We start from the raw sequence: 23,345 nt of genomic DNA on the forward strand, positions 1-23,345 counted from the left end.
ACTATATATACCTCAGGTTGTTGTGTACCCATGGAAATTAAAACAAGCTATCTCATTATTATGGTTTTAGAACAATGACCCATCAAAAAAAGTTAGTCCTATGGCACAACTTGCCCCAAAGTAGGGATGAAATGAGCATGGGGATGGGGTAAATTCAGCATTATAGTCATAAATTGTGCCACTGGTATAAAAATTACACACAATCAAACAATTTTGAGATAAGTTTGAACTTCATTAATGTCATCAATTTAACAAAGGCAAAAACTCATACTTTTAAGTAAAACGATATATTTGTGTCCTGTTGTTCAACATGTTACCTAAACATTTTCAGTAAAGATTAAACTGTGATCTTTGAGTGTTACTGTAGCTACAGAAAGAATGTGTGTGTAAATGTGCTTTTGTGTATACAGACAGGTGACAAATTGAAGGAAAAACCGGTACAGGCCTGAATGCTTGACCCCTACAGTGAGGGGATCCGGTGGCTCTGTTATGCTGTGGGGGGCATTTTGGTGGCATGGTTTGGGTCCACTTGTCCCCTTAGAGGGAATGGTCACTGCTAATCAATACAAAGTTGTTCTGAGTCATCACCTTCATCCTATGATGAAACATTACTATCTTGATGGGAGTGGTCTTTCCCAGGATGACAATGCCCCAATTCACAGGGCATGAGGGGCTCTGAATGGTTTGATGAGTATGAGTCACCAGATCTCAACCCAGCTGAACACCTATGGGAGATTTTGGACTGACGTGTTAGAAAGCGCTCTCCACCACCATCATCAAAACACCAAATGAGGGACGAATGGTGTTCATCCCTCTAGAAGAGTTCAGATACTATAGAATCAATGCCAAGGTGTATTGAAGCTGTTCTGGTGGCCCAACACCTTACTAACACACTTTATGTTGGTTTTTCCTTTAATTTGTCACCCGCTTAAACTTAACATTAGTCAACAATTAACGTAACACTTGTAATAGTGATCAAACATTAACATGAACAGTGTCTCTAGTCTCTAGAATATCAGAAAATCATACTTAAATACACAGGTTACTCTGTATATATTAGCCTATTTAAACTTTTGGGGGTAAATTGAGCCATTGACTCAACATCACTGGCACATTTTACCCCACAACCTCCATTTTGACAAAACTGTTTCACACAGTGGCTCAGATCCACAATTACGTTTATTAAGTTTATGACCTTGTTTTATAGCTAACACTGACTTAAATTAACATGCAATAATGTCCAAAACTTATCTGTTTTAATTAAGATACAAGACTGAACTTTTGTAACTTTTGCTGTGTTTTGTTTTTTTTTTTGCTCTGTTTTGCTGACCACTCTCTCCATGTGCCTGAGTTCAAGATGTATTGAGTAATGTGAACTATACTTTCTTAATTTGTGGTCACATGATTACTTTTGTTTATGGTTACCTAGATACAGGGGGTGGCTCATTTTACCCACTGGCTCGACTTACCCCGTTCTCCACTGGTAGTAACAGCACTACAGCAGTAGCTTATTGCTTTTGTTCCCCTTACTTCCCCTTAACTTATGTTTCTACAAAAAAACATTTAGCCTTTCATTTTATTATTCTCATGCAGGCAGAAGCTGCATACTTTCACATGCTTTTCTCTGCTTTTTTCCATTTGGTCAGACCAGTTATTATAACTGCCAATTATGTTTCATATACTGCATTTGTCACTCACATTTTCATCACAAAACAAAAGACACATACCACAGGCTTGTCCTTGAACTTTAATTAAGACATTTCAATTAAAAACAAGCAAAAAAGACACTTCAAAACCTTTTCATGTATATATTTGAACTTTTACATATAGATTATATAGCAAATGTACCTTTACATTTAATGTTTTTTTATATTATGTGTTTTAATTTTGATGTTGTGTCACAGCAGTATTCTTCCACCCTTCATCTTCACAGGTTGTTTTTCTCATCCCAGCTGCATATGTTGCATCTGATAAAAGAAAAAACAAATTAATTACACAGGATCATGAGCACACACAATGTAATCTTCACAGGTCAAATAGAAAAGAGTATATCTTACCTCCAGTTAATCATGATATAAAAGCCGGTGTGTCTTTACTCCTGTGGTTTAATGGGAACCTCTGTTTTGATCAATGATGTTATATCTGTGGACCAAGAAATAATTACTTGTTACTGGGTAGAAGTATTAGGATAATTTCTGAAAAACACACAAACTTTGAACACAGACAACTAACCATCAAAGTCGATGAGGATGATGAGGTCATCATTCTTGAGGTAATTACGTCGCCTGAGGTCAAAGTGCTTGACAAAGTTACTCCAGCCCCATGATCCCCCTCTGTAGCAATCACAGGAATGGTCATACCACCCCACCTTGGAGGGATCGTCCCAATAGAAATTTCCATCTGGTTCTAAAGGAAACAAAAAGACAGAGTGATGATACAGATACAGTTGTCATCAAAGAACAACTTGTGACTTCCTGTTGTTGAAAGCTTACATGTGTAGTATTTTAAGGACAGGGATGACTATCCAGAATATCTCAAAAACTATGGGATTGATTGCCATAAAAGTATGTAGAGACATTCATATTCACCAGAGGATGAAGCCTAATAACTTTGGTGACCCTATGACTTTTCCTTTAGTGCCATGATCAGGACAAAATTGTCACTTGATACATCTCTGAGGCTTCCGAGGCAATGTGTCTAAATGATGTTGGTGAATTTCCCTGTAGCGTTACCATGTGGATGACATTTGCAGTGCTGAGTGAAATTTCTCAACTATGATAGGCATTCACATCCCACTTGTAACTTGTATTACTTTTGATCTAACGCCATCATTGGGTCAAAATTTCAATGTGTACAATACTTAGGTTTATGACCAAATACCTATTTAACTATCATTGTGACCATATTAGCATGCTGACCTTAGCATTAAGAACAAAGCACAGCCTGTGCTAAAAGAAAATGTTTTAACACAAGAGAAAAGTTGTGCTTATCCCTGTGGTTTTTGGATTCAACATACAAAGATGAGGACAAACAACAACAGAAAGAATTAAAGTCCCTGGTGAGTTGAGAGACCTGTCAGAGGCTGAACTGTCACACACATGTAGTCGGTGTGTACATTGCTAGTTAGTCAACATCTGTATAGTTGCTATGTGGCTATTTGGGACAAATAAACACAGACTGCATTGATCCAGTAATGATTTCAATTTTGCCCTTAGGGCTATAGGTTTGTTCATAAACAAATACTTTGAGATCCGTAAATTTAGAGCCCTGTGCTGTTTCTTTGACTTGATCTATACTTTGGAAAACACTTTATACAGTATTTATAAAAGTTATCAATAAATAAAGTTTCACCATCTAATTGAACATGGTTGCAGTCTATAAAAGTTCTGACATGCACCGTCCTGCAAACAAGTTATATCATATTTATTGTACTGCCTGTTAAATTTGTATGTTTGATGTCTTTTTAGTGCTCTTTTCTTGTCTTAATCGCTCTGGGGATAATGGATAAGGAGCACGTACTCTTCATCGTATCAGTAGTGAGGCTGCGGGCAGTGGACATCCTCCGTGTAGCATCTGGGTCTTGGTCCATCACCACCATGGTGGCCTGTCGGTTTATCGCTGGCCACTGCATCACCGCATCATTCACCCCACTGGCCAGGTGGAAGTACAGCCCAGTGTAGTGCCCTGTGTAATCAGAGTATTCTGTCAAAGGCACGAGACGGACGCCATAAGCATAGCCTTCTGGGCTGTAGAAACGAGGGCTGTCGATAACTGTGTTTATGTCAGCGGTTTCCATAATCTTGGAGAAGTTCTGGATCCTCCACACTGCGCTGGGGCAGCGTGTCTCTGTCAGGCTGATGTCATCAATGTAGATGCCACCGGTGGATGCAGCAGAGTTGCCACGGACGGCTTGGAAAGCATAGCGGAATTTCTCCCCTACCTCCATTGGGATGTGGGCGATCTTCCATGTGTGGTCAGAATCCGCTGGGCAACAACAAAGAAAAGGACAAGTCAACAAATCTTAATATTAATAGTGAGCTTTTGCTAATCACATTAACGGAATAGTTAGACATTTTGGGAAATACACTTATTCCCTTTCCTGGCCAGGCCAAGAAATTGTTACAGTATGTAACTCCCGATAAAACCACAACTTGTTGTTCTTACATTATTGTTTGTATACAGGTTAAACAAACAAGATACAAAATGCTAATAAGCACAATTTAGAAGTGCATAAGCAAATTGTTACAGAGCCAAAGGCAAAAAAACACCCTTGCTTCCAGGCCTTATGCTAAGCTAAGCTAATCACCGGCTGGCTCTAGCTTCATATTTAGCATACAAACATGTAAGTGATATTGATCTTCTCATCTTATTATCAGCATTAAAAGCAAATATGCATATTTTCCAAAATGTGGACATTTTCTTTTAAAATAATGACACAGTAGACTGTGTGTGATTTAAATAATGAACTGTCCTGACAGTTACATAATAACAGTCTAACTTGTATGTTTTATGATGTCTAGAAATGACTTGATTTGAATATCATTGTTAGACGACTGAGCAGCTAAACAAATGTTCATATAAAGATTTGCCTGGATGTAAAGCTGAGTATTTAGGCATTAAGCTGTAAAGCTCCAGGTAGCTACTGTGACATATGTGTCTGCCATAAACACGTCCACTAAATAAATACCATAAAAGGTGTGTATTTTCTTCATTTTACGAACGGTGCCTGTGCCATCATCCGTCTTGACCCAGATCACCAGCCTGTCCTTGGGGCTTCCAGTCATCTTGTAGAAGAACTGCAGACACTGAAGCTTCCTCTTGGGGTAGAGGGTTCGGGATTCCAGCATAGCTGACTCCCCAGGGCTCTCTTTATTGGTGCTGAAGTGCATGAAGAAACCAGCATCTAGAAAATCAGACAAAATAAGACAAGCAACGTCCTATTTGAACATTTCTTTCAAGCTGCCTAAACTTAGGATAAACAGTAATTGGGATTTTAAAAGAGACATTATTCAACTCTGACCTCTGCATTTTCCCACGAGCGTGTGATCTGGTGCACTCACACTGCTCTTGGTATGGATCCAGTCAGCGTCATCAGAGGAGCTCTGAATCATCCCGCAGATGCTGGCGTACTCAAAGGCACACTGGTCCAGCAGGGTGAGAGGTCCAGCTGGGGGAAGAGAGGGGTGAGAATTTGGAGAGCAGGAGGATATAAATCATGTTATGATGTGTTTCAGCCGATTTAAGGCTTAGCAGGTTTTTGTACACACTAAATCCTTCTTCACAAAGACTCTGATCATTTATATCTAATAATATTGCATTCTGTCCATTGACAACTTTTAAGAAACTAAGAAAAACAGGTCAAAAGTCAACATAGGAAATTCACTGTCACATGATATACTACATACAGCAGTTGTACATGCGGTTGAGCCTGAGGACGTCCATCTCGCTGAAGTCGAGGTACTGGCCAATGATGTTATAGAACTCTGGGATTTTGGTGGTGATAGTGGGGATGGAGTCGTTCTTATTGAAGGAGAATGGCCTGTAATGCATGATGGACTCGTAGTCGTACGGCGTGTTTTGGTCTGTGATGTAGTCATCATTGTATTTGTTGAAGTTGTGTTCCATTCCTATGGGAAATAACCACCCTTTTAGTCCTAGTTTGTGCTGTATGTTATCATTTCTGGGTCTAAATGGTGTATTGAATGGGACAACATTACATTTTATAGTATTACTCACAATAAAAGAAAGAAAACGATGGACCATGAAGTTCCTAGACATACCTGGTAAAACCTGATTCAGCCAGATGTCGACATAGTCATCCCTGTCTGTGCGGGACTGTTCGTGGTAAAAGCCCAAAGCGTGGAGTAGCTCATGTTCAATCACCGCCTTGTGGTCACAGCCAGATCCCAAAGACAGAATCTGACCTGTCTGCTGGTCACCAACGCTGGAGAAACACCTATGACAAACCCAGCGGAAGCAGTCGATTAAAGGGACACTCCAGCAGTAACCTCATCAGTAGATTTTACAAACACAGAAAACACAACTGTCAAAGCTAGAGCCATACCCTCCTCTCTTTTCAAACTTGATGTAGGTCTTCTCTCCTTCATAAGGCTTGAAGTCGATGCAAGACTTCAGCCGATACATTTCAAAAGCCTGGTGGACACAGCCCTTGGCATTCAGATCTGAGGAGCGAAAGAAACAGTCACAGCGATTAGATGCTATTCTGTAACCAAAACATCACATGTTCACCTGCAAAAGCTGATGTGCTCTGAGTAAATGCATCAGTTAAAAGTTGAAAATGTACATGTGATCTCTGTGTTGTATCTCTGGGTTTGCCCCAGTTTGTGCCTTTCGTGTATTATTGATACATTTGAGGCACAGAGCTAAGCATCTGATTTTTTTCAAGAAAAATTAGTTTTTTTTTAATCCGAGTGTCTTTGTGGATTCTCAAAAAACCTTTAGTACAGCGGTAAATGTTGGTAAACCACCTTCCGGGTTTTTTCAGACTACTTTTGTGACTATAATGGTAATACATGAGGGGCACAAACTGGGGCTAACTTCTGGACCAGACTTTGCCGTATATATGACTATGATATTTACAGTCAATACATAGTGTCTAGAATATAATTAATTTTAAAGGGTGTTTAAAAAAAAACTTACCCAAGTCATCACCCAGGATGTAGGGGATTGGAAATTTCCATCTGTATGCTGTGTCAATCAGGGCATTTTTTCCTTCCTGAACATAAAAGAGGCATTTAAAACATACCCTAATTGTAACCATAAAGATAATCAGTGCTAATAAAGACACACAGTTAAATCCAATACACAGTCTATTAGATATCAATCTTATCTGATATAGATATCACACTGTAGTTACTCAACATCAAAAGGACATCCACTCAGATGTGATTGTATATGGTAGTAATTAATTTCACTAGAACAACCAAGGAACAATTAGCAACCATTAAACAAAATGAAGGATTAAGCAACAACAGCATTTCCCCTTAAAAAATTACCACTTACTGGAATTAAAATGTCCCCCTCAAACAGGTTGGCGTCTGAACCTGCAGCAAAAATGCAAACAACATAGATGTCTAAATGTTGTCATCATTAGCAAAATTAAAACTTAACATTTATCGTATTATTTCAGTGAATACAGCATCACTCTATTAATTTGGACCACTGAACAACACTGAAATGTAGTATCTCACCCAGGTTTAGGATGGGGTTCTCATCTTCACCATTCTTATACACCTCTGTAACACAAATACACAATAAACAAAACAAACATGGCTCACAGTCACTCTAATCCTTTTCATTTCTTTTAAGAAAAAAATATGTTTTGACATACCATGTACCTCTCGGGAAACAGGTATCTGCATAAAACAAAACCAGTGTAAGTCATCACACAGTTAGTAGCCATATCACACCATGTTCTTTGTTATAAATAATAAATACTTACAGTATAGGAAGTGGCCAGAGCCACCAGTCCAAACAATAACAGCCCTCTCTGCATCATCATGCTGAATGTCACCAAGAAAGTGTTGCTGCTTTGGTTTAAATATGCAAATTTGACCTTTAGCCCCTATTAGCTATAAAGAATAACAGAAGGACTTTGACTCAACAGTGTTACTGATTGACGATCTGGTTTATGAAGTTACATGTGCGCAGGGATACAGTGCCATGCAGTTTTTTCACAACCTACTGCTTTCTTATCTGGCTCTTAATTTTGTAATACCATCTGATAACACTCCTAAATCTATAAATTTCCTGCTAGCTTATTAATAATGTGATGTAACAGAGCTATTAAAAAGCATGCATGTTGACCTAACACCAAAAGGTTGAAAGTTTACTTCAGATGTTTAAATTGTGTGTCAAAGTCTAAAAAAGAAATGTGAAAATGAATAGACACAAGATCAAGCAGAGGCTCTTTATACATGGACTTTGCAAGTTCTCAGTGTGTCAGCTTGGGGGGTTGCAAAAAAAAATTAGAGATTATAGTTATTAGAGACTCACTGCATTTGAAAGTTATTGTTTGACTTCGATAAAAGTGACTACTGGTGACCATACACTGTATAAAGGATATACAGGCTATGGTTCCGACGTGTCTTTTGTTTTGAATCAAGTAAAGGAAAAGGAGTCAGTCATTTGTGTTTTTCCAGTAATTTCATTCAACTAGTAGATGGACACAAATAACCAGAACTGTTTCTGTGAACCTTTGTTATTCATTCAATACCTGCATTGTTGATATACACATGTTAAGAGGACCCCTGACCCCTAGCATAGACCACTTCCTGCTTTCGTGGTTGCAGATGAATATTTTGGCAATAACGAATATTTTACTCTACAGTTGCAGCAGAAAATCTCAGAATTTGTCAGATGGGCGCTGGTGTCGTCACTGTCGCTCCTTGTGAGGAAACTAATCATATATTAGATGGGGCGGGACTCGTCACCCAGGTAACCAAGAAAATGGAAGAGAAATTTGATCTGGCCCTCCTGAGCTTCATGATATGTCAGACAGAAACTATCATAATACAGACAGAAAAGTCAATTTGTGGCAACACTGAATGTTGTTGAAGAGAAATTGTCAAGATATTGTTGTCATAAAAACAAAACCCACGCGCGGAGGGGTTTTTTTTCACCACACAAACGCTTCATCCCAGCGCCCCTCAACTGTGGTAGAGTGAGCCGGCAGTTGAATTTCATTGCGCCTAAAGTACTGTAATTACGGTAAAATCAGCACCTGAGCATGGCGAAGGTCCTGAAAGATACGTATACGTATATATTTTATTTCATGTTCTTTCTGTGTTGTTTTAGGAACATAATGCGTTGTACTTTTCCCTCATGTTGTAAGTTTTATTTTGCCGATAGGTTTTCAGATAAATCCTAAAGCCAATCCATTCACATGATTAGCTTAGCAGCATCTTGTCAATCGATTTTATTGGATAAGAGCACATTTATATATTTTGGTTGGATGATGGATAACAGTGAGTTCAAGCTGTGGAAACTACTTATATAACAGTTATTTAATGGTATGATTTCACAATGCTATGAAAATTGTTATATATGTAAACGTTAAATTTATAGGTAATGTGACACGAACAAGTAAGCTTAACGTGGGTTTGCACTTGATCATCTTTCTTCTGTCAACTCAGTTTCAAGTGTGACATCCGCACATTTTTTATGAGCTTAGTTAGTAGTTGTTGTGGTTGCTAACTCCTAATCTTCTCTTCTATCATTGCATGAAATTTTGAAATATTTTACTTAAAATCTTTGAGGAATCTCAGTTCAAATTAACCTCCAAGACTAAAAAAAGCACAGATACATTTTTCTGAACTTTGACCTTTCACCAATCAGACTCCACTCTAGGTTAGTACAAATTCTTCAACAGGTTTGCTCACCACTGCCATGGCATCCACTTCCTAATGTCCTATCACCTTTGCAAATTTGGTTACATTTCAATAACAGTAGCCTTTTTTCACAGAAGGTTCAATCACTGAAATAGTTAAAATAACATGTTTGCTGTAGTGTAGTTGTTGCTGTAGTCTCCTGGTCGACTGGTCATTTAGTTGGTTGATATGCGCGTGTCCGATCAAATTCTCATTGGTCGAATAATCGCTGTGTTTCTTTCATAAGGAGAAAAGTGCTACATCAGTAGCCTTCCAGGATTAATCCATTATTTACAAGACCAAGAAAAGTCACGTCTGTTGTTTCCACAACCGCTGGAAAAGTAAAGGGGGTTAGCTCCAAAGTTAGCAACAATAGGTTAGCCTAACATGAAGATGCTAAACAGAAAAATAGAGAACGGAGAAATGTGTGTCTGCTGAGTTAACTCTGTCCCATAACATCTAATAGTTTCTGTGCTTTTTTGGTCTTGGAGGTTAATTTAATATTAAGCAAAATATTTCAATATTTCATGCAACGATAGAAGAGATTAGGAGTTAGCAAACACAACAACTATCAACTAAGCTACTAAAATGTAAGGATGTGATGCTTGAAACTGAGTTGACAGAAGAAAGACCTACTTGGTCGTACAAATAATTCTTAAATAAATCTTATCATTTACAGATATAATTATTGGTATAGCATTGTGAAATCGTACCATTTAGAAAACTGTGTTATACAAGTAGTTTTCACAGCTTGAACACGCTGTCATCCATCATCCAACCACAATATATTAATGTGCTCTTATCCACTAAAATGATTGATAAAGATGATGCTAAGCCAATCATGTGTGAATCTAAGATTTGATCACAGTTGAATAAGACACCATAAAGTGTAGTGCATTAGAAGTGTCTGTGGAACAATGCAAAAATGTTTAATCACAGCCCAAAATAGAAGAAACAAACACAGAGTGAAGAGGTTTTCTTTTGTTTTGCAGTTTCCACAAAGGATGACTCGACTTAAATACCTTTAGAGAGAACATCAGGAGCAGCAATCTGTAGGATGTATCTGATAACCTATTGACAAAATAAAACTTACAACATACTAAACATGAGGAAAAGGTACAATGCATTAAGTTCATAAAAGGACACAGAACATTAAGGAAAATGCGTATATGTACTTTTCAGGACCTTCGCCTCGCTCAGGTGCCGTCCTTACTGTAATTACACTACTCTATGCGCAACGAAATTCAGTTCACTTAATCACGGTTTTGCATTCGGCTGCTCACTTTACCGCAGTGAAAGACTCACAGGGACTGATTACATCTAATTATAGTTAATTTAATATCAACACCATACTGAAAGAGCGTCTGTGCAGGCAGGCTGTAAGTGTCGCTAGGCGTAAACATGTCTGTTTTAGAGCATTTAGCTGTTGAACGGTGGCACAATGTAACAACGCAATATAACCCGTAGTTATTTAATATAACGTTAAAGTTATTTGCATTAATTCTTAGTGCTGGTAGATACTGTGGCTGGAGTTAATGTTTATATGTGCTTTATTTAACAGTTATAGCCAACGGGACGAGGTGGCCGAGTGGTTAAGGCGATGGACTGCTAATCCATTGTGCTCTGCACGCGTGGGTTCGAATCCCATCCTCGTCGGTATGTTTTCATTTTGTGTTTTTGTTTTCAACTCAACAACCATGTATGTCCTACTAAAACAGAGCTATACAAGGAGTTTGTGCTTGTCTTAATCTTTATTTATGACAATTTTATTGTCCTATGTCGATATTAACAGCAAACAGCAGCATAAGCCTCCTAAAAGTTAGTCGTTTCTCTGTGTACAAATGTATGATATGATAATCAATTTATTTTTTATTACATAAACAACATTGCAATATTGTACCATTCGCCACACACTGAAATCACATATTTCTGGTGTAACATTACCATACTATACAAACAAGCCCACCATACTTTGTAAGAATCATGCATTATTTCTGACACACAATGGACCTGATGTGCTTTATTTTCACTCCTCATCTGCTTCATAGGCTCTGTTGTGACGTCCTTCATTTCTGTCCATACATTTCTCATCGCAGCTCTTTTGGGGATCAGCGGGGTGTCTTGTATCCGCTGTAGCCCCATAAGGACTCCCATCCAGTCCAGGAGAGAGGTGGGTTGTCTCTGCCTGTCCTTTCATTTGGCCATTTGTGGTTTGGCTGCTTGTTGTTGTCTATGAAAAAGAAAGGGGGGGGATTACCAGTACATCGATGGGAAATACAGAGAGTGAAATACAAGGAAGTAATTATCCACAGGCCTGTGAGTGTGTTGTTTACAGAATGGGAAATTTTTATCTCATTTGCTCCCCTGAGAAATCACACTTATCATTGATCAAGAATTCACAAAGGTGAGACAGTACAGTCTACCTTTTGACTGTTGTTTCGTTTCTCTTGAACGTAACCTTACCTTGTGATCACGCTGATACTGATCAATGGCGTACTGGTATTTGGCTGCGTTCAGTCCAAGTGCACCAGCTGCTCTCTCTCCAAGGAAATCACAAACTGAATGTGTAAACAAACACAAAAGTAAACTCAGCGAGACTTTGTTACATAAAGTAGCACTTTGTATTTATTTTAACAGAATATTTTTAATTCTGGCGTCACGTACTCATCAGTGACATCCTCCCGACTAGAAAGGCCACATTCTTGAATGAGAACCGACTCTTGGAGGACTGATAAAGAGACAGATATTGAAACAGATGACGTTGCTGCTATTTATGACATCTAACAGGAAATTCTTCCTTAAACAAGATTCCCACCCTCTCTGCAGGTTCTCTGAAGGGGCCTCTGTTTGGTGACTGCTCCTCTTCCTCTTCCTCCTCCTCCTCCTCCTCCTCGCTGTCTTCCTCCTCCAAAGTTTCACCGTTGGAGAAGTAGATGATCCTCTTCTGTCTGGACGGGGCACCTCCCCCAAGCTCTGTTTCCTGGATGTCTGTTACCTGACAGATCAGACAGATATTTACATAAATGTTTGTCTGGATTCTCTTTAATTTGCTACCTGACATGTTGTCTTTATGATACATTATCTTTCTCCAGCATGTTGTCAGTTTAAAGACGACTTTTATGTATATGTAGACTACATGAGGCTCTCCGGTAAAAACACAGCAGCTGTTGAAAATTAACCTAACAGGAGAGTGTAACTGAACACACCACTTCATGTTTGCCTTGCTTCAAATATTACAACACTTACTTCCTGCTGGCTGTTGTTCATTCTTCAGATACTACAAGTCTTTCTTTACTGCTCCAATGCAACACTGTAGATCCTTTGTCATGTCACAGCTGTACTATACGTCCATCCACGCTGACTGTGTAGACTTTGTGTAGAAAAAAAAACAACTACAGGATACAGGATTTGTCTTGAAACCCGAGACGCCAAACACAGAGGTGCGAACCTTATCACGGGCAAGTCGTCAGATAAGCAATCCGTTTCCTTCTCTGTATTGAGGGGCTGGACTTGTTGCAGTGTGTTGAATGTCAAGGTTTATTGCCAACTTCAACCCACATAAGTCCCCCTCAGGTAGCCACAAAGCCAGATAAAAATATTTGTTCAGTCTGTTTGACTACAAACCAAGAAAACACTCATTTAGATGTCTACAGTATAATTTTCTGTATGTTTCCTATTATTGTTGGAACTTCAGATTTATTTATTAAAAATGTATTTTGGTGTTGGAATATAAAATGTATTTAAATTACGCCACAAATAACAGGAGGGTGGCGCAATTGTGGACCACAAACTGGCAACCATAATCACATTTAAAGAATGTTTTTTTATCTTTTTTTGAGGATGTACAATCAATTTTTTTGTCATCTCAGGGATCTTCTAATGGTCAGTATGAGCAGGAGGAATGATTACAGCAAGAAAAACATGTTTCAGAGTTCATTTGGGCTCCTGACTGTTGTTTTAAGACAGACTTGAAAAATTGTGAACCCAACTTAAAAGTTTTTATGACGTACTGAGTGTGAGGTACTAGTGATTTTGTTTGGCACTTCCATAGAGATATCCAGACTTCTAAGTCTCCCCAAAAATGTTTGTTAGACCACAAGGACATCATAAAGTTTATTGTTTCAGACTTATAGTACCATTTTAACTAACCATGAACTTTACTGTATGTGTAAAATTGGTGTAGTGCTGCTTCCACCTATCAACAGATATTATTAATAATCATGTTGACGTATATATACAAACAACAACGTGGAAGAAATGAGTTTTATGGATGATTTAATCCGTTTGAGATACATTTTACATGAAGGACACCATTAAGAGAAAGAATAACGAGCAACAGGATTGTAGTCATTACAATGAGCGTACACTGTGACGACAATCCGACCCGCCCTATTGATAAACAGAGGCCTTGCAAAGAACAAAGAACTGGCATAGGTCTGCTTTCTGCAAATGTTAAATCCGCTGTTCCAAATATAGTGAACAACCGTTACACTAAGTGTGTTACAATGGGCTAAAAAGAAAATTGTGAGAACTTTTTTTTTTTTTTTTTTTTACTACTGTGAGTCTACCTCAGCTAAAGTAAATATACTGTATATGTATGTACGGACATAAATGAGCACGTGTGAGCGGTATATTAGTTTATACAAGTTTCTAGCGATTGATGGTTCAGTTTCGACTTGATAGGATTTTATTTGCAACTGGGAGAGTTCGGGTAATGTGAGCGGCTCTGCGGCAGCACGTACAATTATTTCAAACATGAAGATTCAATACTTTCTCCCATTCCTGGTATGTTAATGCACATGTCCCAATCTACAGTACGCCTTTAAGGAAGGGGATAACACTCAATACAAGTACAGTACATACATACATTGTGTCAGCATACAGCACTCTCTCAGCAACTAAAAAGTTTACAAGCGTTGTGGCAAATCTGATGTATCCACTGCAACATAAAATTGAAAATCATCATCACCAAGAACATATGATTTGAATCATATATAATTATACAAGTGTCTTAAATGTTGTTCAATTAAAATATTACACAACAGAAATAAATAAAGAACTACTAAGAATGATTCGGCCTTCTCCGGTAAGAAAGTTTTTTCCTTAAATGAATAGTAAAAGTAGAAAACAGCTACGTCATGTCATGTACAAAAAGAACTACAGTAGATACATCATGTGATCTAAATAAGAGATATTGATTGTAAACTGCTACAGCTAGAAAACAAACCCAAAACGCACCAGCAGTGAAACACACGCGGTCTCTCGTTCATTTTTGTCTGCTCACTGTGGATTTTTACATTTCTATTGTGTTGATCGTCAGAAGAAGTGTCTTTAATGAGGCGGTCCTGAACAAATCTCAGCTTGAAAAGCATTCAAATGCTTATAAAAGTATTTTAATAGTCAGTATACAGGTTGATTGTTGTAATTTTCTACATCTACTCATTCGGGTGGTTGTATCATATTTGTCTTTTTTTTTTTTTTTACATTTTGAATGCTGCTGCATCTTTTATTTAGATCCATATCTGGTGTTATATGATGGTTTCCAGGCCAGAGCTCCAAACCCATCGTCTGTCAAAGGGCCACAGTGAACAGTTTACATTGCAGCCAAAAGGCACCATTAATAGAACTACTTCACCCCTAAGGCTCATTTATCATCATTCAACTTGAAACTGCCTCACGTGAAGAGCTAATTTGAAGTAATCCTCTCAAAAAAAAAGGGACTGTCCATCTCGTTTTAGGTTTTCTTTATGACGAGCTGTTTTTCATCGAATGTCATAAACGTGAGATGGTGAGAGGATGCGAGATGTTTTAACTGGCTCTGGCGTAGATGCAAAAATGATGGCTGTCATAATGAAATACACTACACATGTTCAGCATAAATGTAAAACGCCATGGATTAATATTACAAAAAAAAATAATACATTTTCCCTATGGAGGTTTACATAGAAAGAAAAATGGAATCCATCATTATAACCGATGGTAGTGAAGCATGAGACTGAAAACAAGAATCAATGTGGTGTTTTAGGAGATGGAACAGCCTGTGTCCTTCTGAGGCTTCAAATCTGGCTCCTTCACTGGTTTCACTTCCTCCTCCTTGGGTTTGGCCTGAAGTTGAAGCAACAATAACACAACGATTAAGAAATGCAACCTCAGAAACACTGAAAAAAAAAAAGTTTACTGTGTGCAAAGAGATTTTGTTCCATTTTTGTGTGAACTGTCATACAGCGTATGTTGAAATTAACTTCGAAAGGGAAGCTGTCTTGTCTTACCTTGTCATTTTTGGCTCCCTTGGTCAGGTCGAAGGTGGCGTAAACCTCAGCGGTGCATTGCTCGCTCAGAGGCGGCAGCTCGAAGGAGATTGGCTCAGCCAGGCCGTAGCTCGCCTTCAACTCCAGCTGGGGCGCCTCAGCTGGGACCTTGTGGAAGTATCTGAGTCGCAATTGAAGACATGAAGAGAGTTTACAAATGAAACGAGCTCAGATGATTACATTTCAGAGTCAGGATTATCCGGTGTGAACATACAAGGAATTTGTCTTGTGATGCATAACAAAACACAAATTCCTATAAGAAGTAAGAGAAAATGCAACTACCACAAAAGTCAGGTGATCATAATTATTTTTTATACATATTTACAATAATAAATAAGTAAAAATATATTCTGAGTGAGTGAAAAAAGCTGTTAAAATATTGTACAAGATATTGACCAACTCTGCCACCTGGTGCAGTGTCATAGAGGTGCAGTATGTGATAGTTCTGCACCAAAGTCCACTTATCAGCCAAATATGATACACCTGTGAAAGTCAGTATGTGTTTTATATATATATATATATATCCTAAAAGAGACAGTATGTGATATAGCATAAACAGTTTATTGGATGTAAACCTGAGTGGACTGAGGTATTATATGTGTCTACAGATGTACAGTAGCTGAGTGTGTCTGTGTGTGTATGTATGTTTGCCCCAAATGACTCACATGAAGCCATTCTCTCTCTGGCACTTCTCCAGTGTGTTTTTAATGAGGCCGCCCAGTTTGAGGAAGAACAGCTGCTCCGATGGTTTAGCTGTGGTGCCCGGGCCTTTGGTCTGACGATACTCTTTACACAGCGCCTCTGCACGCGAGTAACCTAAACACAGATCTCCTCATGTTAACAGAAAACAAAACCAGGTAGTGAAGCAAGCAAAAGAGAGTGACTCTTGTACGAGAACGTGAGATGAAAGTCCAAAAATACCGCAGCAACTAAGGAAACAAATAAACAGGAAACACCTGTGAAGTAATTCAGACTTGACGAAGAAGAAAAAAGCACTTTCAACAAATGCACTTGCTGCTGGAAGCTGTACAGTATATTTGAATTGATGAACATATGCTTACAGCTCACAACAGTGTTGGCACACACATGCACAAACATGTGTGAATGTTTAATAATGATGAGTTCACACTACATTTTCACATTACATTTTAAATCTGATTTTCCACTTGGTGACAGTTTTTGGACATCACAGACAAAAGCTCCTAGATCAGAGGCAAACTGGTGTCGGCTTTTCACTTGCAAATCAGCACTCGATCGCTATGTGTGAACCGTTCAAAGACGTGCTCCAAGAACACTCGAAAGATGTCAAGCAGGCTAAATATCTGGCTGTGTCGGGGAGCCAAGCAACAAGCTACAGCCAATGAGAGCGCAAGACACGGTGATGGCAGCAGAGCAAACTCCTCTGCTGTCATCTGCAGCAGCTCGCTGAACCCAGTCTTATCATGAATCTATTTGTATGGAGGAGCACAATAATACACTGCAGTTAATCAGCTACTTATGTTTCCATTGCAGAAATATTTATTTACCTCCATCTATCTCTGCAGAACAGACAATCATCGCGACCCACATATCTCAATCTATTCACCATATTCTTTTCTTTTTCTTCCTTGTTTTTTGTTGCAAATCAGTGCACTTCTTGCATGTGTTTTCGTGACAAAACATAGTTTGGAGACCAGACAGACTCGTCAGGGATTCCTCCTGGTAAAATATCTTGTGATGTGTGACCCCCTGACACCGAGCAGTCATGTAGTGTGAAAACCATGACTCTTGACTAATAGTTGTAGTGTGAACAGTACAGAGATCTGATGACTTTAAAAGTCGTGTAGCGTGTCCACTGTGCGACTGAAATACAACAAATTCCAAGACATACGTACACTTCTCTGCTTCCTGGAGAGATCTTATAGCCTCACCGCACTTGTCACTCGCCAGCAGCGTCTGTCCATGATAGCAGTACGCCTACAAACAGAGTGAATGAATATAATCATAAGTCTGAGTAAACTTGGCTTGTTTCCTGCCAGGTTTCCTTTCCTTTCTGTGTAAAGGAGAGAGGATTACATCCAAAGCACATGTACTGTACTGTATGCTCACCGTTCCTTTAGATAAATCAAAGTTATCCACAAGGATGATTTGTGAACTGCATCAGGATACGCATGAACTTACATAAGCCATGTAGAAGTGCTGCTTCAGCTGGAAATACTTCCTCCACTTGCTGCTGCACTCTGGCTCCAAGGTGTTCAGCGTGTGGTCTGGAGAGACAGAAATACAGACCTTTAGCACTGTCTTAATCATTGACTGACTTACATTGCATGTTTTATACAAAAGTAAAGAAAAAAAAATCATTGCTTATTTTAATAGGAACTGTAACACCTCAACAGACGTCTTAAAAAAACCACAAGTGCAAAAGTACTGACCTGCTTTCTGATAGAAGTTCGCCGTCTCGAATGACAACGCTGCGACGATCGTGGCATTGTGTTTCAGTTCAATCGCTCTGGCAATTGTCACTGTGGAAATGAGAAAGAGTTGGTAGAGAAATGAAATATGGATAAAAATAAATAAATAAAAAGATGGATTTCACATTGGATTATTATGAGTGATATATTAATGATACATGGACCCTTGGTGTGGGAACATCCCTCTTTTTATTTTAAACCACAACATGCTTACAACATGAGTCTACCCAAGTTAAGAGTTATTTTGTTATAGACAAAACTGTATTGTTACTTCATCCAACCATTAATTATTTCAGTATAATTTTTTGGTTATGATAAAATGGATAAGATACATTTAAAGGGTAGGTTCAGTTCAGTCAGATGCCCATATGAACAGTGAAAGAGGTTTTCCTCCCTGTAATCATTCCTCCTGTTTATACCGGCTGTTAAAAGATCCCCTTCAAATGTGCTTTCAATGTAACTGATGGGGGACGAAATCCACAGTGTGTCCACACAGTCATTTTGTGTATAAATGCGTGTAAAAGTTTATCTGAAGCTTATATGAGGTTTCAGCAGTCTCAGTTAGTCATATCAAGTGGATATCTGACACATTTACAGTCTTTTTAGCATCAAATTTCCTCTTTGTGTTTCCTCAGACAGTGTTTCCCTGTTGTAACAAAAAGAGGGCACTAAAAACACTGTAACAGTGAAAGATATCTACTAGATATTAGACTCATTTGGACACTGAAGCTTCATTCTAGCTTCAGATGAACTTTTAGATACATTTTTACACAGAGGGAGGGCTGTGGATTTTGTCCCCCATCACTTACATTGTAAGTGCATCATGAAGGAATCTTCTAATGGTCAGTATGAACAGAAGGAATGATTACAGCAAGAAAACCTGTTTCAATGTTCATTTGGGCTCCTGAAAATTGTTTTAAGACAGATTTGAAAAATTATGAAACCCGTCCTTTGAGGGAACATTCTGTCTTGAATTCAGACCTGCTTATATTAAGAGAAATATCACAACAGGCTCTAAATACTTAACTGTAGACTAATACATATCATACAGGCGCTGGCCTCCTCTGTTTTATCACCTCAGCTCATGTTTATAGCAAGTATAGAAAAATACACCTTCATAGCCAAGAAACATGCACCTCACACAATGTCATATTGAGATTAAGTTCATCTTTAAGTGAAAAAAAGATGATTGAATAAAGCTACAGCTACAGTTGTTCAATACAAAAGAACTATGGACCAAAACTTTGGTAGAAGACATAAGACACTTATATGCAAAACAGACAGAAAAGAAAGAGACCTAACATGTTTATTGACCACATAGAAAAGTGTCTCACACACAATTAGCATCTCAGCAATAACTAGCTTTGGTTAACAGTGAGTACAGGTTTATAATGCTTTGTGACGGCAGTGTTGTGCAGAGTAAAAGCCTGGAGACACTTTACCTTCCTGCGCTTCTGCTTGGCACTGGATGATGTACGCATCAATCACTCTGGGCTCCAGGTCTCGGCCTTTCTCAGCTGGGGTGATGAGACGAGGGATGTGGATCTCCTGTTAAGAAAAAAAATGACAAAACGCAGAGGCTTATGTGTTATTAAATTACCATGAATATATTCATTCCTTTGCTTCTAGCAAAACTAGACTGTGCTCGTCTGAATGGGGTTTTTGTGCAGCAGGGGAAGTAAGAAAACAAGATGTGATGTTCCCAGGGTCCTCTGGCAATTTTTTCTTGTTTTAACTTTTTTTTTTTTTACATTTTTAGACAAAAAAGGTGTTTTTGCAAAATGGAATTGACTGTTGAGATCAAATGTTCAAACAAAAAAAAAACATCTAAGTGTTCAAAATATTCTGTCACCTTATTACTCACACAAAACAGATGTCAGGCAATCACTGTGAAATGAGTTCCTATAATTTTAGAAATAGAACAGCTTAGGAATAATTAAGGGAGAAGACTCGTCTGTAAATCCACCTCACCTTCAGATTTTTGAATATTCCAGCAGCAACCTTCAGGCTCCGGTGAACATCTTTCGCTTCAGTCTCTGATATGCTGTTAAACAGGCAAACATGACAGTCAATATGCAGTTTTGCCATTTACAATTCTTATAAACAACAATACAGACAAAAAAAAAAAGGACATACTTTTCTTTCCCCGCTAATCTCGAGGCAAACTTGGTGTACCAGACAGCTACATTGAAGGCCATGGAGACCAGTTCAAAGACTGCATCTTGCTGGGCACTGAGATGAGAGCAAGAAGAGACGGTGGGTTATACAGACTGATATAAGCACAAAAGTCAACAACACCAACATTTTTGACATGTTTTAACAATTTCTCATAGCTACTACAACACTAAATCAGTCCAATATGAATGAACCTACTTTGTAAGCGGTCATTCCCGGCAAGTTTATTGAGTCTAGTGCCATGCGACAACAATATTTGATTATAAACGCTTTCACCTATGCAACTAGAAGTAAAATCTCTTTTTTTTTTCTACCTTGGTGTGTTTCCTTGTAAGGTGTCAGTCCACTTGAAGTTCTGGATGAACCTCATCTTGTTCTCCTGTGTAGTTCCATCCAAGGATGAGATAAAGCCTATTGTGTCATAAACCAAAATTTAACACACACACAAAAAAAACAACAAAACACAAGCAGCTAGTTAGTTGCAAATCAAAATGAGTAGAATAAAGGTCATGTTAGAGGGTAGAGAAGAAGGAGACAGTTTACAATAATTAAACCTGATTAGACTACATGAAGTCTGTTCGTCTAATAAATGCCCAGCAAGAGAAGTTGATGACATTTTTTGCTTAATGTGTTCATAAGCTATGATATACAAAGACCATACTCAGTAACTATGCATATGTGGAAAATTAGCCTGATTAACTGGCCTTTTAAAGAAGAAAAACAACAGTTCCTTCATTAGTTGAAGTGGAAACGTACCTTGTAGGAGGGAGAAGTACGCATCTGTGGCATTTTTCATGATCTCAGGGTTGCAGGTGACATCAGTGAACATTTCCAGCAGCCTCGCCCTGGTTGTCCGCAGGTCACTGGATGTGTTGAAACAAACGAAGCAAATCAGTCAGCGTAATAAATTATGATAACCATTACAGTAGTGATTACTGTGTCAAACGAGGCATGGATATCTTCCCTAGAAAGTAGTAACAGTCATTCACGCTGTACATCAGTGAGATAAGGTAAAAAGACAGACTGTATCAGGAACAAGTCAAAACCAATATACACTCCATTTATATCTAGGATCACAGCCACAATCCATTCTGACAACACTGTTCTCGTTGTGTAAAGTGGAGATAAGACATACTTGCATATCTTATTGGCAGAAGGGCTCCCTGCCACTCCATAGAAATTAAAAGACACAGGTGCTGTTGCCTTCAGTGGATTTCTGTGAAACCAATGTGCCATCCTGTGTGTGTGAGGACACACCTTAAGAGGCTGAAAGATGGAGAATGACAATCAGTTAATTAATGAGTTATACCTGCTATAATGAGGAATGTCGTCGATGGATAAATTCACGAGTTACATATTTTAGTAAGGCGTTTCTTGGAAGTATGCAGCTGATGAGACATACTGGCTAACGTCATGTTACCATACGGTCGCTGAAAACTCGCCAGCAGCTGTGTGAGCGCTGTCACAGAGACTCTGCTTTGCCCCCTTTAAAGTGTTACCTTGTTCACAAACTGATACATAATCTCCAACGTTACCTGTGTGTTTCTACGACTGATTATTTTTACGAATCGTTTGTGTGTCTGTTGTAGACAAAAGTCCATTACGTAACAGCTAACAGCTAGCGGCTAACACTGGCTACACCTAAATACATGATTTACTGAAGCGACGTGACAACTGACTTATTACACGACTAGACAAATGAACCTTAATAGTTCAAATACATAATCATTTGTCATGTTTTACCTGCTGTGGCGGCGCTGTTGGCTTGAGATGTGCTACTCCTGATGGAAAGTCTGACACTGACAACTTACTTCCGGAAATAAACACCGAATAGAAGCTGACCAATGAGAGCACACGGTTCAGTCACATGACGCCTCTCTGAAAAATACCTCAGATCTCTGATCAGCTTTTCTTTTGTTCAGGTTGAGTCTCAAAAGGCCTTAAACACGCCATGATATGTCTGTTTTTAGCACTGTCAGATCAAAGAGACATGCTGTGTCTGGAAAGAGCCTTTTGTCCAAAGAGTCCTGTGATTTCACAGTTATTTCCTTGCATGTTTCCTGGAAATATCTTTGTAATTTGTCACCAATTGGTATAATAGAGGCACTGTTCTCATACAGTTGTTGAAATTAAATTAGTTGTGTTGAGTTTATAAGCAGCTCCTTTAGAAGAATTGAAAGGACTGCAAAAATAATGGATGGCTGAAAAAACTGACTGAGATCCATTTACTCATAAGAAGGGGATGAGCAGAGTCTATTTCCTGAGGAAGCTGAGATTCTCCAACATGTGCAGCAAGATGTTGGAAATCTTCCACCAGTCTGTTGTGGCCAGTTCTCTGTACTTTGCTGTAGTCTTCTGGGGGAGCCGTCGACAACAAACAGACTTAATAAACTGAATAAGAAGGCCAGCTGCGTAATTGGCTGCAAACCAGACACCTTTGAAGTTATGGTAGAGAGGAGGACACTGAACAAACTGTTATTCATTATGGATAATCCTTACCACCCTCTCCACCACCTACTGAACTGACAGCGGAGTACTTTCTCCTGGTTCAGCTTCACTGTCACCAAGACTGATACAGGAAATCTTTCCTGCCTAAAGCTATGACTCTCACGTCAACACTTCACCTCTAACAGAACTTTCAGAACTCTCAACTTTACTTTCTGTTTTGCTTCTTTGATAATAACTTTTCTCATGGTGAATTTGCACATCTTTATACTCCTCATCTACCTCATTGCATTTTTAAAACTTCAGCAACTTTGCTCACTTTATCTGCTGCTGTAAAACAAGAATTTTGGGATCAATAAATTACATCTATTTATCACTGTAAACACAAGCGGATTTTAATTCATTTGAAAATCAACCTTCCATATTTGCTGTGCTGTATGCTTGTCTGTGGACAGATGTTCAGCTAACCTGCTAGATAATGACTAAATGACTTCAGGTTGCTATTGGCATTAACTGTACCTGCACCCACTGAACAATTACAGCCAAATTATACATTATTATTTCATCTTTATTTCCAA

At 38.6% G+C, this 23,345-nt stretch overlaps 3 protein-coding genes, 1 long non-coding RNA gene and 1 other non-coding gene across 5 annotated transcripts; 2 read left to right on the forward strand and 3 right to left on the reverse strand.

The window, feature by feature from the left end:
- Positions 1–1,734: 1,734 nt before the first annotated feature.
- mep1a.1 (meprin A, alpha (PABA peptide hydrolase), tandem duplicate 1) lies at positions 1,735–7,594 on the reverse strand. The gene is made up of 14 exons (XM_067571780.1): positions 7,463–7,594; positions 7,352–7,376; positions 7,212–7,256; positions 7,024–7,064; positions 6,661–6,736; positions 6,065–6,182; positions 5,781–5,956; positions 5,406–5,627; positions 5,021–5,167; positions 4,688–4,903; positions 3,520–3,984; positions 2,233–2,406; positions 2,058–2,142; positions 1,735–1,967 (listed from the first exon to the last, which is right to left on the reverse strand). Exons 1-13 carry the CDS (start codon positions 7,520–7,522, stop codon positions 2,093–2,095), a joined length of 1,815 nt encoding a protein of 604 aa, XP_067427881.1. The 5' UTR covers positions 7,523–7,594; the 3' UTR covers positions 1,735–1,967; positions 2,058–2,092.
- Positions 7,595–10,963: 3,369 nt separating this feature from the next.
- On the forward strand, positions 10,964–11,045 carry trnas-gcu (transfer RNA serine (anticodon GCU)). The gene has a single exon. It is a non-coding gene; the product is annotated as a tRNA-Ser (tRNA).
- A 76-nt stretch (positions 11,046–11,121) lies between these two features.
- On the reverse strand, positions 11,122–12,980 carry LOC137168922 (protein FAM177B). The gene is made up of 5 exons (XM_067571782.1): positions 12,636–12,980; positions 12,205–12,384; positions 12,054–12,117; positions 11,853–11,947; positions 11,122–11,619 (listed from the first exon to the last, which is right to left on the reverse strand). The coding sequence occupies exons 1-5, from the start codon at positions 12,654–12,656 to the stop codon at positions 11,416–11,418; spliced, it is 564 nt and encodes a 187-aa protein (XP_067427883.1). The 5' UTR covers positions 12,657–12,980; the 3' UTR covers positions 11,122–11,415.
- On the forward strand, positions 11,454–12,639 carry LOC137168923 (uncharacterized). Its single transcript, XR_010924365.1, has 2 exons — positions 11,454–11,559; positions 12,216–12,639. It is a non-coding gene; the product is annotated as an uncharacterized lncRNA (long non-coding RNA).
- A 667-nt stretch (positions 12,981–13,647) lies between the features above and the next one.
- brox (BRO1 domain and CAAX motif containing) lies at positions 13,648–22,168 on the reverse strand. Its single transcript, XM_067571781.1, has 13 exons — positions 22,066–22,168; positions 21,458–21,588; positions 21,079–21,185; positions 20,637–20,733; positions 20,284–20,379; positions 20,119–20,191; positions 19,590–19,695; positions 18,109–18,198; positions 17,858–17,943; positions 17,572–17,653; positions 16,363–16,513; positions 15,659–15,818; positions 13,648–15,494 (listed from the first exon to the last, which is right to left on the reverse strand). Exons 2-13 carry the CDS (start codon positions 21,556–21,558, stop codon positions 15,411–15,413), a joined length of 1,233 nt encoding a protein of 410 aa, XP_067427882.1. The 5' UTR covers positions 21,559–21,588; positions 22,066–22,168; the 3' UTR covers positions 13,648–15,410.
- Between the last annotated feature and the right edge of the window lie 1,177 nt (positions 22,169–23,345).

The sequence above is a fragment of the Thunnus thynnus genome, chromosome 18, assembly GCF_963924715.1.
Source record: "Thunnus thynnus chromosome 18, fThuThy2.1, whole genome shotgun sequence".
In the NCBI taxonomy this organism is placed as follows: Eukaryota; Metazoa; Chordata; class Actinopteri; order Scombriformes; family Scombridae; genus Thunnus; species Thunnus thynnus.

Coding starts and splice junctions, on each gene's coding strand:
- mep1a.1 (XM_067571780.1), bottom strand. CDS start 7,522: ATGATGATGCAGAGAGGGCTGTTATTGTTTGGACTGGTGGCTCTGGCC. Junction 7,257..7,351: donor TGTTTCCCGAGAGGTACATG/GTATGTCAAAAC, acceptor TTTGTGTTACAG/AGGTGTATAAGAATGGTGAA. Junction 2,407..3,519: donor CACTACTGATACGATGAAGA/GTACGTGCTCCT, acceptor TGTTTCCTTTAG/AACCAGATGGAAATTTCTAT.
- LOC137168922 (XM_067571782.1), bottom strand. CDS start 12,656: ATGAACAACAGCCAGCAGGAA. Junction 12,385..12,635: donor TGAACAACAGCCAGCAGGAA/GTAAGTGTTGTA, acceptor CTGATCTGTCAG/GTAACAGACATCCAGGAAAC. Junction 11,948..12,053: donor CGGGAGGATGTCACTGATGA/GTACGTGACGCC, acceptor TTACACATTCAG/TTTGTGATTTCCTTGGAGAG.
- brox (XM_067571781.1), bottom strand. CDS start 21,558: ATGGCACATTGGTTTCACAGAAATCCACTGAAGGCAACAGCACCTGTG. Junction 20,192..20,283: donor AGATTAGCGGGGAAAGAAAA/GTATGTCCTTTT, acceptor CCTGTTTAACAG/CATATCAGAGACTGAAGCGA. Junction 18,199..19,589: donor CCAAGCAGAAGCGCAGGAAG/GTAAAGTGTCTC, acceptor TCATTTCCACAG/TGACAATTGCCAGAGCGATT.